At 39.0% G+C, this 17,168-nt stretch overlaps 1 protein-coding gene across 1 annotated transcript in view; it reads left to right on the plus strand.

Moving 5' to 3' along the window:
- Positions 1 to 12,421, plus strand: part of LOC137296952 (protein DD3-3-like) — a 28,669-nt gene extending 16,248 nt beyond the window's left edge. Inside the window, exons 4-14 of the mRNA XM_067828873.1 lie at positions 1,645 to 1,822; positions 2,683 to 2,865; positions 3,197 to 3,389; positions 3,759 to 3,922; positions 4,634 to 4,781; positions 4,974 to 5,078; positions 5,495 to 5,557; positions 6,613 to 6,893; positions 7,510 to 7,581; positions 8,284 to 8,455; positions 9,087 to 12,421. Coding sequence (XP_067684974.1) covers positions 1,645 to 1,822; positions 2,683 to 2,865; positions 3,197 to 3,389; positions 3,759 to 3,922; positions 4,634 to 4,781; positions 4,974 to 5,078; positions 5,495 to 5,557; positions 6,613 to 6,893; positions 7,510 to 7,581; positions 8,284 to 8,455; positions 9,087 to 9,294 — 1,767 coding nt within the window. The 3' untranslated portion in view covers positions 9,295 to 12,421. The remainder of the gene's footprint in view (positions 1 to 1,644; positions 1,823 to 2,682; positions 2,866 to 3,196; positions 3,390 to 3,758; positions 3,923 to 4,633; positions 4,782 to 4,973; positions 5,079 to 5,494; positions 5,558 to 6,612; positions 6,894 to 7,509; positions 7,582 to 8,283; positions 8,456 to 9,086) is intronic.
- Positions 12,422 to 17,168: the final 4,747 nt, after the last annotated feature.

Consider the following 17,168-nt stretch of genomic DNA (forward strand, 5'->3'; position numbering starts at 1 on the left):
TATCACTGTCACCCCTAGATCATAATGTTTAGCAGTAAGAGGACACATCAGTTCACTCAGGGGATCTGGGCTGACCCTGTCTCTGTATGGCCGACACAGAATGCCAGTAATGTTAATCCCTATGTATTGTCCTGGTCACACCCAGGTGCTACAAACTCATTATGCAGGTGTACATGGTGTGGTCAGGCCATGTTTGCACAATATCCGGGACATGTCATGTCCTACCTGTGTCTGCCTCACTGCACTTCTAAAATTTTTACAGAAAGTTGTGCTATGTGTTTCTTGCAGGTTTTTACTTACATCTGAACTTTAGTGTGCAGTATGGCTTCAAAGTTTGAATAAATGCTAACAATGTACTCTCTTGGAGTATATTTTCCAAGGGCAATCAAATGTTCATGACTTAATTAAATGGTAACCATTTCAAATTTTATCTCTTGTTTTATAGTCTTTGAATGTTGTTGCTGGCAAATAGTTTTCTTGTTTTTTGAGGTGTTAACCTTAAATGAGAAACACACTTTTTTCTCACGATGCCCAGCATGTAACTAAACATGAGTTAGTTTCAGCTTTTTCAGTAGTCAACTGATTTACTTGTGTAAATGCCTGTTAATTAACTTCATAATGCATAGACATGAATCCGAATATACAAATACAGATACATCTCAGCAAATGCTTAGTCAGGGCCAAAATGGTTCTGTTTAAGATACACTTTACATAGCAACGTATTGTATGGATTTACGACCTCTTAAATATTTACAACACATTATGGTTCTGGGCTACTTCTTGCCCCTACAGTTTAAAGTTCTTGAATCATTTGGCAAAGCACCTGCCCAATAATAATAACGTTTGTTGTTAGCAGAAATAGAGAATTTCACCCAAGTGTCTTCTGATATCAAATATATCAACACAAGTTGGTAAAGTAACAAATATTGGATCCTTGCTGAGGATATTTTTACCCTTGTCAGTGGTTGTTGATATAATTGATATCAATAGACACAATGTCAGAGATAATCATCAAAAATCATTCTTCATTAGTTTTCAGTGAAAGATGTACATGTCTGAATACAGTACTGATTAGATTTGCAGTGCAGTGATGTCATAGCATTTTGACGTCATCAACTTCATGATGTCATAGCATTGTGAGGGCAACGTGCAAAATCTACTGTCAAAGCGATATCTCCTAGAAGATATAGTCTGATCTCAAACATGTGATATCTCCTGGAGCACAGTTTTGGATGATAAATGCGTTATAAAGATTCATGAAGGATTGAAACATAGTTATTTATATGTAGCTGTTACAGTCTGGCATTATCAGCATCTGCAAGACCCCAACAACTGAAAGTTTTCTTGAATGTTTGTGTAAGTTAATTAGGTGAGACTAGCTACACAGACTGAAAGTTTGTTCTGCTGATGTGAAAAATGTGGTTACTTTTCAAAAAAGGTCAACAAATGTCCCTTAGTATTTTTATCTGTGAAGTATTGGCTCTCAACCATCCTTTGAAATAAGTTACTTGTCGAATATATTAACACAAATTCTAATTTCATTCAGTTCCCAGTTTAAGATTTTTCTAGAAATATGAATGTCTAAACTATATCGCTTTATTGTGTTCTTTACAGGTAGTGTCTTACTGTCCCATATTTTTTCAGAAATATTTTCAAAGTGGCCCAGTGAAGACATTGCAGAATGGTGCTGGCGAGAGTAGACTTGTGCTGGAATGGACCAATCAGCATGGTTGTGGAGGGAACGAGGATGATAGTCCCCAGAAGCAGAACTGTGCCCTGATACTTCAGTACCTGTGTCAGGACGATGTTGACACACCCACAGGTATGGCCAAGGGCAGGAGACCCATAAAGACTCGGGTTTGAATAGGTCTACAGTAACCCATGTATATATCTAGAGGCGACTAACTGAATCAGCTGGTCAGACTCATTGATTTGGCTGATATATGTCATCGTATTCCAGTTGTATCCTTATCGAGGTGTTCATCACTGGATTGACTGGTCCAGACTCAGTTATTTACAGACCACCGCCATATAGCTGGAATTGCCAAGTGCACCGTTAAACAACAAACAGCAAACAAAACACTAGAGCAGGATTGGCTGTTTGAAAAAGTGTTCACATGTCTAGCTTAACATGTGAAAGATGAGGTTCATTTCCCAGGAAAAGTGAAATTGATGTTGTCAGTGTCTTTTTCTGTTTTGAATACTGTAAAAAAACATTATGGCTGACTCAGTTTTTACCACAGGACAGTGTCCAATATTACTGTATTTTTCACACTGAACCAAAGAAGGAAGTCATAGCCTTAGATAACTGTGGTCAGATGGATAGAGTATTTGCATAGAGACTGAAGGGTCTGTGTTTCGATTCTCGGCCATACCATACCAAAAGACTGTAAAATATGGTATTTGTTGTCATCCTGCCTGGTGATTGACATTTAACAGATAGAACAAATAAAAAAAACCTTTTCTGTCGTGTGGTCAAAGAATAAAATCACCATTCACAGTGTTACAAATTAACCAATGTCATTCGGACAGTACCAGTAATGATTTTGAAATTAGGGATTCCTAAACGTTCATGATTTTCATCCTTGGGTCTATTACATACATTTTTGGACAATGACATGTCAAATTTTGACATCTGATTTACAAACCATGTCACATTACCATGATAACTGCCTGCTGCAGGTTCGGCAGACACGCTGAGGAATGGTGTTAAAACCCAGACTCAGGACTACAAGAAGCCTGACAGTCTGACAGAGTCGAAGTCAGACAGCCAGACCAGGAAGAACGATGCTGTCAAGTCGGACCGCGGACTTCATGAATCGTGGGCCTGGTATGACAAGTGTTACCTTCGGGAACGGAACAAAGGTAAGAGCCATTTACAGAGTGGTTGTATGCGCAATTGGATATTCTCCTGTCAATCTTCACGCCAGCAACTTTTTTTTGAGGCAGTACTGTTTATGTGTTACTTCGAAAAATTACTAACATTTTATGAACATTTTGATAATTGGTTATGATTAAATTTTCCTGCTGCCACGCTTTAGGAGTTATTATCAAGTCTGGGGCAGTGGGTGAACCTCATGGTTAAAGCATTCATGCTTTTGAATGATTTAATTGATAAGGTTGATAGTATGGGAAAGGTTTAGCTGGCTTTTACCACATAAGACTGGGTGTGTAATAGTATGTCTATCTATTCCAGGTCTGTTTACTGCTGACCAGAAGCTCAAGACCAACAATGGCCTTGGTTACAGCAGTGCCACTTACACTCGCCAGAACCCTCAGGGAAATCGCTATGGTTATGAGTGTCCCGAGGAGAGAGATTATTTCCCATACTGGCATCCAACTCCTTGGAAGGATATTGCTGTCATGGCGGAGAATGCGTCCATGTGCAGGTTTGTGATATTGATATCTTTTTCATTATTTGTGTTTCTACTAAAGTATGGACAGTGGGTGAAGAATAAGAAGAAATACTTTGTGTAAAGAAACTAAAAGTATAATTAGGTATTCACTGAAAGTTTTGTATCTTGAGTGTTGAGAAGAGTTACCTCCCCTCCATTGTTGGCTTACACAGTCCATAGATCAAAGTTTTTGTCATGAGGCAATAGGTTTCTATTCAAGTATAAAATCATTTTCAATTTTTGTTAGGTTTTCCTCCAGATTTGTCAACCTGCAGCTAATCTGACATCTGAACACCAGACTCTGGTAGTGTCAGTTCAGTTGATCATGTTCATAGTTTGTCAGTTCTGTCATCACTTCTCCAGCTATTACCAGACTCACAGCTTCAATGTTCAGCCCAAGTCGGAATGTGTTGAGATGTACCCTGACAACACAAGGCGACACTTCTCCCGCTGGAACAATCAGGCCGAATGTGTGGCAAATGGCGGACAGTGGGTGGAGCTACACAACTACCTCGAGAAGGCCCCACGTAAGTTGGTGACATGTTACAGGAACCTGATTTACATTCTGCTGTATTATTTCAGTCTATGTCCAGATGTTGCATCAAACTGAGGCCTCTTCTGTGTGCAATTAGAATAATCTGTGTACACTGTTGCAGATGATTTAAGTGTGGCCTTGACTTAGATGTAATTTACTATGGTGGCTGGTTGCCCTAAGCGTAGGGGGCAGTGGGATAGCATAGTGGTAAAGCATTCACTTTTCGCACCAAAGATCTGGGTTCAATTCCCCAAATGGGTTCTGTTTGTGAAGCCCATTTCTGGTGTCCCCCACCATGATATTGCAGGAACATTGGTAATATTGCAATTACACTAAAGTTACTCAATCCCTTGTCACCCATTGACTTTTGGTCATTGAAATTTCAATTCAGCTATCCCAAGCTAATTTACTTTGTGAATTTCAAGTCTTGAAATTTGGTGATGGTCTTTGGTGAAATAAATGCTCAAAGATTTGAATTGTTTTTTTCTCACGTCAATGAATAATTCACAAGGTCATCTTCAGGAGCTACCTCAGAGAAAACTGATGTGTTTGTTTCTCTGTGATTACAAATGAAAGTTGTTGTGGATACCCTACTAGAGATGATGATGATTTTTTAAAGTTTATTCTAATCAAGTTGCACCTCAGAAAAGATTTCCGAAATGTACATTGACAGTTGTGAGATCCAGAATGTTTTCCTTTCCAGAATTCACCAGCGAGTCTGCATGTCGGAATGCTCGGTCAGCAGGACTGACATATGTCTGGGCAGTTCCGTATGACGCGGAGGTGGTAACAGTGAAACAGTGTCTTGTTCAGCTGAGTCGGCCTGACTGTTCAGAAGCCCCTTGGTCCAGGTGAGTTCATGATGTATCTTAAGAAAATATGAAACAAATTAAATGTTCCATAATGTCACTTGATAGGATCATCTCTTTGGGAGGATATCAACCAAAATTCAGTGTCAATTCTGGGCAACCACTTGACTCTTAGTAAGAGCTCCCATGTGGCTTGTTAGCTTCATCATAATAGTAAGTTCTGTTTCTTTTCAGGTCAAATCATCTCGGTAACGGAGTTGACGGAGAGCCACTAAACTACACATGGGTGTTGCCACACTTTCCTTCAGGCAAAACAAAACGCTGTGTGTTTAGAATCAGGTAGGGAGTGCTGACATTTTTGTCAGGTAATTATGCTGTTTTGTGGGGCGTTTTCCTGAAAGTTTAAAGTTTGATACAAAGGTACTGTCTATCTTCTAAGCTGTCTCTGTCTCCTTCAAAATTAAAGCAAGCCTTTAATACAAAATAAGGAACAGTTGCGTAGTCTAGTAGATAAAGTGTTTACTCTTTAGGCTACAGTGTGGGAAACTGTTTCTGTGGCCGCCACCACTTATCAAGATTTTGATTCAATATTGCTTACAGCAGTATTACTATAATTATCTGAAAATTTCTGATTGAATGCTGAAATAAGAACTCATTGATATTTGGGTCTGAGTTCAAGATGTGTTTCTGTAGAAGGGATGGTTTTCTTTTGATATTATATTAGATACTATTAATGTTTTGTTGTGTGCTTTCAGATACAACATTTCTACTGATGATTATGATCCATATCACACAGACTCCAAATACAATGGAAATATGTAAGTATTTTTGTGACAGTAGATCATCAGCATGGTGTTACTGCAATACTGAATATGGTCAGCCCAACTTGTACTTACTGCTTGACAAGTATTAGATGAGCCACGACCTGACAAATGACCCCAGTTTGTATATATGGGAACACCCTCCAGAACATTCCATTTGAAACGAGAGAGAAATAGGTTGTCATCTAAATATTGAAAAGTTCATTTTCCTTTTGCAAAACATGTTTTGATTGTTATATCTTACTGCTGGACGTGTGTTAACAGAAGCGACATTGAGTTCACACCACAGTCAGTGTGTATTTCTCGTGCTTAGTCCCCAATCTACCTCATGTACCTGTAGCAACCAAGTGTATACGTCTACTTTCCTTGCCCCACCTACTGATTTACTGCACAGGCTCATCTAATATGTATCAAGCAGCATATTACGCACAGACAGCATTTTATACTGATCTCATGGTGCTATTGCATCTACTTTCAGTTCAAAACTGGAAGTCCATCCTACCAATGCCCATTGTTCCATATGTGGCAGTGATTATACTGAAATAGTTCTATCAATATGGTACTCTCTGATTATTTAAGACAATGGTTTGTGTACGCAATGGTATTATGACCAATAGACTAATTTAAGTCACAGTGTCTTGGCTAGATCTGTTCATGTGCCTTGTAAAGCGTTTGATGTAGGTGACCCATATTTCTGCGACCTTTTCTGATATCCTGTTACCCTGCGATCTGATTGGTGATGTATTTCAGGTTTTATGTATTGATGGCCACTGTTTGTTTATATTGTGTGTTCAGAGAGGACCCGATCAATCTGGATCAGATTGGTATTCATCATTACTCTCTGATTTGTAAAATGCAACAGGATTGCCAAGCTTGCTGTCTTGGTTGATACATGTCATGTATCTCATGTATCCTGATCTGTTGTGTGTGGTTTGATGCTTTGGAGTGTCTGTTTACAAGTAGCTGGAATATTGCTCATTGTGGCTTAACGAACAAAGAAAACTCTAAATACAACTGGAGAGTTCTAATCCTTCAAGTTTTTCAACTTTCAGGTCGCCTGTTAAAGGAAATCCTTATGTAGATATAGGGGTTGGTCGCTCCCCACTCCGACTGAACATCAACACCAATCAGTATGGCAGGATCTTCCAGGACCGAAGTCACGTGTTCCTCCTCCGACCACGCCCAGCAGGGATGCAGAACGATATCATACATAACCTGAATGTGCGCGGCAAGCGCGGTAACATAGTGCAGGTGTACCCGGCAGTGGAATATGACTTTGTTCCCAACTACCTCCGTATGAAGACAGGAGAGCTGGTACACATACAGTGGACAGGTAGTAACCTTGGCAACTAACTTAAACTGGGATTTGAGTATGTTTGCCATTGTACATACACTGGATACTCTGTGTTACAACTGTCATTCAAACGCCATAATTTACAACATCATTTGTTAAACAAGTCTTCCTTTTCTTCATGAAAATGTCTAAAATTATAGTAACAAGTTGGTATGGACAAATGACTAAGTTTCATGCCATTTAAAGGCATAATGTTACGCATTTTGTCCAATGTTTTACATCATGTGACATTTGCACTCATTTTTGCTTCCTGTTGAAGCAATGAAAGACTTATTATCCCTTACAACTTGCCTGAAATAAATAATTGAAACTTTGAGGTGAATAGATTCAGGAGAGCATTTGCCATATATGGAATGTAAACACATATATTAGAATGTAAACAATTTCTCCATATATCGAAAACTGTTGTCAGTGTCTGCCAATCTGGTTTCATTCACAAGTTATAGATATCAAGGATATCAGGCTCAGGTTCTCAACAGTCCTTCCAATTTGGATTCAATTCATTCATTACCCACTAATGTCCATATGACAGAATATGTATTTGGGCTATTGAGATGCTAAATGAAAAATGATTTTGATGTTATCAATCTTTCAGGATCCAACACACATAAAAATGGACCAAATGGTGGTGATGGGCAGACAGGTGATGATGGCGAGGGTAGAACAGGTATGCAGTTTTGTTGTTGTATGGAAATAAAACTGCTCCTTTCTTGAAGCAAACTTAAACTGGCTTATTAAACATAAAATGGTTTATGATGTGAACAAAAATCCTTCTTAGGTTCAATTAAAGAGAGTGAGTGAGTGAGTTTAGTTTTACTCCACACTCAGCAATATTCCAGCTATATGGTGGCGGTCTGTAAATAGTCGAGTCTGGACTAGACAATAGGTTCGATTATCTTACCCAACAGAGTCTGTATGGTCTGTGCATTTATTAAGCATCCAATTTCAAAGTACAAGTCGTGATGACAAATGATTCTCAAGAAGTCCAAGCTACTGACTGCGACTGGGTCTATGGGAGTTAAAATTGTCTTACCGCTGTGATTGTCGTACATGTTTGACCAACTAGTTTTAACGTCTATGATTGTGTCCCTTCTATGTTCCACCCCCTTACAAGATGGTGGGGTAACCTAAAGGTTAAGTGACTGTTTGTTATGCTGAAAACCCAGGTTCAGTTCCCCACATGGGTACAATATGTGAAGTCCAGGTCTGGTATCCCCACTGTGATGTTGCTGGGATATTGATAGAACTGTAAAAGCAACATAAAAATAAAGTCACTCACTCATCCCGTTACTGCTGACAACACAGTGTTCTAACAGGATCCTGTGCGGAGAACATTAAATGCAACTCATGCTTCTTGTTTCTGTTTCAGCGACAGACAGGAACAACTTGGTGGAGATCTTTGACAGAAATGACAACTTCCCTATCCCCTTTGAGAGGAGCACCATGTGGACTGGAGCAGACATCAAGTGGATCTACCATGGGAAGACATCAGTGTCGGCAAAGAACCTGGCAGTCAATATGGCTTCCTCAGGATACTACAGGTAGCTCATTTCTTCCCCATACTTGGAGACATTGTGACTGACAGATTGGATAGTTAGGCTCACTGGCTTGGTTAACTCATGTCATCGTATCCCATTTGCATAGGGGCAGTAGGGTAGCCAAGTGGTTAAAGCGTTGCCTTGTCATGCCAAAGCAGTGATGTTGCTGGAATATTGCTAAGAGGGACGTAAAACTAATCTCAATCATCCAGTTGTGTAGATCAATGCTCATGATGTTGATCACTGGATTGTCAAGACTCAGTTATTTACAGACCATCTTCAATTTGCTGGAATATTACGAGTGTGGCATTGACAAGAAAATACCCAACTTGCTGACTTGTATTTATTTAGCTTATATTGATGCCTATTCAGCTTCACATTCCAGGGGTACATTCCACAAAGCTGCCATAATGTTTATGAATGAACTCCCATGCTTTAACTTAGACGTATGACTCTCTTTTTATGGTGATAACTTTGTAGAACCGGACTTTGGACACTCAGAATAATCCTTGCAAAATTTGACTACAATTTTTATGCAAAATTTGTATAATTTTGATTGTGCTTTCAAGTTTACAGTGCTTTGAAATATGAGCATTATTCAGGTATCTAATGAATACCATCATGTGTTCTCCAGGTGTATCAAGACGGCTGATTGTTCTGAACCTGCCCACCGAGACTACACTGTTGAGAGCCGTGACAAGCTTCATAACCAGCTGAACAATGCACCAGCCTCCTACGAGGGAGCTGTAGTGAAGTTCAGACAAGGCACATACCATTACATGTGTACACGAAACAACAACTTCACCAACAGGAGCCAGAAAGGGACCATCATTGTATCTTAGAGGCAGTCTTCATCAGTCTTCATCCTTCACAAGCATTATGAGATATGTCATGGTTTACGGTACCATGTTTACACAAAATGCACCTTCTTGATGCAGGGGACAAAATGACCATTAAATGCTGTTCCATATTTAATGCTAAACAAGGCTGGAATTATGTGGCCTAGTCTTAGCACCATCAGTGGGAATTTCAAGTTATATCTGTCTTATTGGAGACGGTTGGGTACCGGTAGTTCAGAAGTGAACTTTCAGAATGTGAGACAGTTATTGGAACTTTTTAAACACAATCAACAGAAAAGTTTTTGATCACAATTTTGCTTTTGTTGTGGAACAATTCTTATGTTTTGATCCATATTTGAGTTGTGCTGTCCATTTTGTACTTGTGATTGAGATTATTCTCCACATGTATGTATATACATATGTAAGTATTGTGCACTATGTCCAACATTATCGTCACCAAGCAACTTTAAATTTTCCATAAGTCACAGCTTCTTGAATTCCATACCGCTCAACATTTGCCTAGGAACAACATTGTCATATATATCAAACATGTGATCCATAGCAAATAGTGAACAGTATGTATGTTACCTCATTTTGACATATGTTTAACTTATGGCCAAATTAATGCTGATTTGACATTAAATATGAACTCACTGTGATTTCTTGTGGGGTCTGGTATGTCTGGAAGTGAAATCTCTGTATTATCATATTTTTTGATGTTTTATAAGGCAGGGTCTTGAACGTATTGACAATGATGAGTTTGATTTAATGTATGATAAGGGACCATTCATAATTTATGGCTGGGTAGCTGGGGTGAGATGATGATTGCTGTGGAAAAGCATGAACAATGTGAATGACACCCCCCTTAAATTTATGTTCAAAGTGATCGAATCCACCTGCATGTCAAGTACAAAATGAATGACAACATCACACACACATGCACACGCGCACGAGCGCACACACACACACACACACACACGAGCGCACACTCCTAGAACAGCACACTCCTAGAACATGTGGAAAAACTTGTTGACCATCCTAATGCCCCAGAACAGAATGTGTGACCCCTTAAAGACATCATCACTCAAAAGTCCTTAACACTGGTGGAGAAAACATATCATTAATTCCTGACTTGTTGAAAAGGATAACTTTGAATAAGGCTGTCTTTGATAAGAATATACACATTTGATATCAACCAATGGTTAGATTGTTGGACATTTTTACCAGACTATTATGTCTGATTGTTGATTTGAGCAATTATGACAGGAATTAGCAATGTTTCATACCTGCAGCTACTTTGGTCAACGTGAGCTGATCAAATGAATGAACAGAGCTCATGATTGGTTGATTTCTGTGTCGTAAAATGCCTTAATCAGCAATATTCCAGCTATATGGCAGCGGTCTGTAAGTAATCAGTTCTGCACCAGTCCAATGACTGACATCATGAGCATCGATGTATGCAATTGGTATACGATGACGTGTGTCAAGTTAGTCAGTGAGTCTGACCTCATTAGTGATATATCGATAGTCAGCTCTTATTACCAGCATGGTTTAACAAAGATCAATTCTAATACGGATCTTCACAGGTCAGACACATGGAAGTTGCTAGTCTCCTTATTTAGTGCAGTTGCAAGAATGACATATGCAATACCAGTAATCAATAAGGGTGATATTGGTGATAAGTATGCTCATATGCTGAGCCTTACCTCATGTGAAGACAGTTTATTGAAGTGTCTCTTCAGTCTGGTGTTTTAGAAAGCCAATAACAACTTTCAGTTTACACCATATTACCTGCGGTACGTGTATGATATTTTACCACAGCCATATTAAGTATATCCGAAATTAGATGCTGAAATTTAAGATACTGAAAACCTACTGTGATGTTTTTATAATTATTTTTCTATTTTTGAAATGTCTGAATGGTATATTTATGTTCTATTAGGTTAGTGTTTAATCTGGAGCAGTGACGACTATTACATGCAGCAGGACTGCATATAGCAATAATGGTTTGTATACATCTGTTAGAGATATGCATAAGTTGAATAATACTGATACAGGGTGTATCATGTATGTATCTCTGTACCACATGTACGTTTCTGTACAGTGTATCTGTTCCACAAGTGTGATGTGTTTACAACCTGGCAGATATATTGTTATCTACTGCTGTTTTTAACAGGATCATGCCTGTTAGGAAAAGTCATCATATACTTATCTGTGTGTCTGCATACCACATGCACCTTTCTCAACCATGTATCTGTGCCACAAAATCAGTGTGTTTATCTTATGATAATTGCTGCTATGTTTCTTCTTTCAAACAGTGTCATGTCTGTTGACGATAATCATGTTTCATCTGTGGGTATGTCAGTTCCAATTTTCACATGTACACTGTTCAAGTCTCTATGCAATGCAAAATGTTCACTGCAAATATTTACACCATGCATAATGAAATGAAAGTTGTCCCCTGGCATCTCCTGAGAAGAATGTGTGATTCTTCTCTATTGGCTACATGGACATAAAGTGCACAAATGCAGTATATGTACGCTGATGAGCTAGTACTTACAACTAATTCTATTATTCATTGAATAACATTGTTCTAGCCTAGTCCATAACACCCATAGTGACAAAGGGTACAGTGCCAAGAGAGTTGATATTTTGGCCAATCCAGCATTGTTTCAACTTGTGATTGTAAGCCATATTGTTTATCACACGATGATATTATCTTACCTCGTGATGATTGTATATGTGCAACAAATATATATCCTACTCAAAAGAAGCTAAGGATAGTCTTTTCATTTTCATATCATTCTAGTTAAACTGTCAAACACCACAGTGTAGTGATATGAAAAAAGAAAGGATGATTATTAACTTTGAAGTATTGAATTCAGATATCTCTGTGTTAGTACTTGTTAGAGACTGGTCAAACTGATTTAATCAAAATCTGACTTTGACATCTGATTTGGGTGCAATTGGAATGAATTTCTCTGGCTACGTACAAGACTTGTTTTACTTTATGGTGTGGAGATATTTGTTGGTCATGATACTCATCATCTAAATAATCCATTCCACATATCATCTTGTACAGTCTGCGGGTACAGACTGAAGGATCACAAATAAACATGTATTTTCAAAACTTCGTGTTTGTATGATTGTTGGATTTACACATGATTCAAGAAATTCAGCTGGAGAGTCTGCATTTAAAATTTGGCTGCAATGTTACTCAACATGCCCACGTGTCTGTGTGTCTGTCTGTGCGTATCTATGTGTCCATCAGTGTGTGCATAAAGTGCACTCAGTGATTGTGGTTTAACCCCACCCAACACAGGCTGACTCCAGAAAACCAAGCATTATACGAGTGCTTCCCTTTACCATTAACTGCAAGACTTTGTAATTAGTATTGAAGACTATTAATCTCCGATAAACCTTCAGCATTATATATTCATGGAAGATTGTTTTGTTGGTGTGCTAAAAGATGTTTTACTTGCACATGCATGCATGCATCCATGGATAGACTCACGCAGGTATATGCACACCTCTTCAAAACTGCAATAATTTATAAGGAAGGCAAGCAATTCAGCTCACCTGTTTAGGTCCATCCTGTTAAGCCATTAAACTTTTGATTCTCTGGATTAAACCTACTTTCACACTAATCAAACCTTCAAAAAGGCTACCTAAGGTTCCTTCGGTGAAATATATTTTTAAAATGTGATTATTGAATGTTCTTGCAAATGTTCAGCAAACATCGTCACTCATTAATTTAGCACATCTTAAGTTTAGGTTCGGGCAGTTGAGAGACCTAGTGGTTACAACATCTGAAGACCCTGCTCCCTTTCCCCACATGGGTACAATGTGTGAGGCCCATTATATTGCTGAATATTGCTAAAAGCTGCGTAAAACTAAACTCAAAGTTTTAACTTCAGTGTAACAATTAGCTTATTCCCATTACTGGTGTTGAATTGAATATCAACATATACTGTACAAATGTTCAAACATTTTGAAATGAAAATATCCACAGTCGTGTTCTTTGTTTCTTGACTGATAAAGAGACTGACTGGTAGTCTCGCACGATATGGCTGAAATACTGTCGATGTGACTTAAACCTTAACTCACTTGTTACATTTCCTAAATGACATTTCCCTCTTTACATGTAACAACAACAGAATGTCTGCTCTTGTACTTCGGGACAGAATTTAAATTTTTACATCTTTTGTAGTTTTACAAAAATATCAGTAAACGTACCTATGTGAGACTGGATGCTTGTCTGACTTCATCCTTTGCTTGGCGTCGCTAAATATTTGGTCTTACAAATCATGTGTTTGTTTTTTGTTGTTTAGTGTGGCCCTATGTGATTTGGCCTTGATTCTGCACAAACACAACGAAGGCCCAACAACAGGGAAGCAAATTTCCTGACAAGACGCGAAAAAAAAAATACAAAAATACAAACCTGCTTCATTGACATTTTTTTTCTTACACTTTAACAGATTAGTCACGGTACAGTAAGATTTTGCCCACAGAGTTTATGAAGTTCTTAATGCTTCACTACTCATTAACATTAAAAAATGTTCAGCCAAGGGTGGTTGGGCGAGTAATGGAGCGAGTTTAGTTTTACACGGCACTCAGCAATATTCCAGCTATATGGCGGTGGTCTGCAAATAATCGAGTCCGCACCAGACAATCAACTGATCGTCAGCATGAGCACCGGTCTACGTAGCCGGGACACGGTGACACGTGTCAGCCACAGTGCGAAATAGTGTCCAGATTTTGTTTGCCCGATGTTAAAGTTTCTAGCCTATAAAATAAGTTACTAGCCCGAAATGAATACATGGAAACTAAGCACAAGATTGCAAAAAGACGTAACTAAGATACAGTATGACCAGAAATTATTGACAATTTTAGGAATATGTTTCACTGGATTTCTAGTATAAACAACCTTGCCCAGCTATCCAGTGTATGGTTTCATTCAAGAGAGACAAATCCGTTAATCCGTTTACATTAGTGTGTGAAGAGTTATTCCCCCTTTGTCCACTTGCTAGCAGCCGACATTTTCAGTGATCCTCAGTATGGATGATTTAGAAAAGAGGAAGTTGATTTTAGAGTATTATAACAAGGACATCAGATCAGCTAAAGTGATTTCAAGTAGAACAGACATCCCATTGCTCACTGTTTATCAAGTTTTGAAAAATATTGCAAATGGATATGGCACTGATACCAGGGAGGCACAGGTAGGCCCGGAAAATTGACAGTCAGTGACAAGAGGCGGCTTGGTTTCTAAAAACAAACTAGGGAGTTTAGAAACCTTAAGTGAGTAAGTGAGTTAAAATTTACCGTCACATCGGCAATATTTCAGCCATATCGTGACGAGAACCATTAATATCGTACATAATAGAGAATGGTAAAAATCTATCAACGAAGGACAGTAAAGCAACTAGACTATCACAGACAGATCTTTAAAACTAGTAATTAAATCTAAAACGATTTAACTATAGAAGACGATACAATATAAAACAGGCTGTAGCCCGCCATCAACTGAAGGTAGATCACCATACCAGGGTCCACGGGGACTTACAGTTTAGAAAACTTAAGGCTGGATATGACTGATAGAGGAACTGTGGTTGTCTGTAAGGAGACAATTAGGACTGAGCTGCATGAGGTGGGTTGGCAGAAAAGTCAAGGAATTCCATCATCGATCATGACACCTGAGCAAAAGTAGTAAAGGTTTAACTGGTGTTTACAGCATAAAAAAGTTAACTGGGACAACGTAATTTTCTGAGATACAAGTCCTGTGTGGCTCTTTCCTAAAACACTGAAATTCTGGACCAAACAAACTGAAAAATCTTTGTATCAGCGTCCAAAGTACTGTCCGAAATTTAACGTTGGTGGCATATCTGTATTAGGTGCAACACTCCTCTGTGTATTTGAAGTGAAAAATTTACAAAATGACGCCATGGTAGTGGTTGTATGGTTGTTGTTCATCCGCAAAGTTCCAGCTATATGGCAGCGGTCTGTAAATAATCGAATCCGGACCAGACAATCTAGTTATCAACAGTATGGATATCTATCTACGCAGCTGGTATACGATCACACGTCAGCTAAGTCTTGGGGCGTGACTGCCCAATCGCCTTAGTTGCCTCTTACGACAAGCATGGGTTGCTGAACTTAAATTTACAAAATTTGAAACAGGTGTCCGAGAATCGTATCATGTAATGCTTGTGTAATGGCGGCATCGTTAAAAGGTTAAATCAGTAATTGGAACCTACAATACAAGATTCAAGGATTCAGGATTCCACCACCCCGAACACTTCTCTGAACACTGACTTGCCATCCATCAACATTTAACCAGTGGTAACCAGTAGCAACAGTAGTAGTAGTAGCTGCAACAACAACAACAACATCAGTAGTAGTGTGTTAGTAGTAGGCGTATCAACAGTAGGAGTCGCCATGTATGCTGTCATAGCAACAGCAGCAGCGACAGCAACAGTGAGAATAGCGCTTACAGGAACAGCAGTATCAGTTGCAGCAGTTGCCCAGTAACGTGGGGAGTTAGTGAATATTGCTTGAAGCCGCAACAGCAGTTTTGCTTTTAACGCGCTAGAAAAACAAACATTATCATCTGTGAATAAATACGCAGTATGTAACAGTAATAGGAAACAAGCTGTTGAAATTAATGGCTTTATATCATATTATAAACCTGTTCTAGTCGGAGTATGAAAGCCTAATGCTGCCACTTTCGTGCTTTCGTACCATTAGGCTTTCGTACTGATGTGCACCAATCGATCTGTGTATTACAGGAGCGTGGGCCAGATGATCCGGTGATCGGCATGGTCTGAGAAGATTCCCACATGTTCATGCATGTAGCTGGAAGCCAACGATGCCTTGATGACAGGAGACTGCTTTGAGCTCATGCGGTCGTTCTAAATTTCACGCATTCTATTTTGCTTGATACTTTTCGGTAATTACAATTTTGGCCACGTACTGGGGCAAAACCATCACCGGATGCCTCATACCCACTGATACAGGTGAACCGGATACCCATCACTCTGGGTGCATTAGCAGATGGTAAGTTACTAATTCCTTTGGAAGTATGTAAGGGTACGTCGTAAGCCATGAATCGCTCATACTAAGACCGCTCTTCCGGAGTGAGTGAGTGAGATTAGTTTTACGCCACACTCAGCAATATTCCAGCTATATGGCGGTGGTCTGTAAATAATCGAGTCTGGACCAGACAATCCAGTGATCAGCAACATGAGCATCGATCTGCGCAATTGGGAATTGATGACATGTGTCAACCAAGTCCGCGAGCCTGACCATCCGATCCCGTTAGTCGCCTCTTTTATGGCAAGCATGGGTTGCTGAAGGCCTATTCTACCCCGGGACCTTCACGGGTCCCGCTCATCCGGAGTTTGAAACATTTAGAAGCGCGTCTGTTTCCTTTCGGAATTGTGGAAGCAATAGATAATATATTTTCTGTTTCAAAACAAAATATTTATCATCAAAGCGATAGTGCATCTATCTTACCCAGTGATTTTTTTTTAAAAAAAAACAAAACATAACAAAAAACATAACAAAAATATAACTGGAATTTCTTCAAATATACTGAACAACTGAAGAAACGCAACAGAAGTTTTTAAATGGACGACATGAAAAATGAAAAGCTTAATTTTGAGATTTCATCTTTTTGAAACTTGCGTTTCTTTTGCTGTTCAGTATATCGTAAACTCTGACACCAACGCACACTGTAATCCAAACTTTGCATTGATAACCTCTGTATCGCATATATCGATATATACTGAAAAGGATCAAAGTAGGTCTGAATACGTTCAATCAGTCGTACTTGATCATATTGACGAATACATACCTCATATCTTCGACACCTGGTGATC

The sequence above is a fragment of the Haliotis asinina genome, chromosome 9 (assembly GCF_037392515.1).
Source record: "Haliotis asinina isolate JCU_RB_2024 chromosome 9, JCU_Hal_asi_v2, whole genome shotgun sequence".
NCBI lineage: Eukaryota > Metazoa > Mollusca > Gastropoda > Lepetellida > Haliotidae > Haliotis > Haliotis asinina.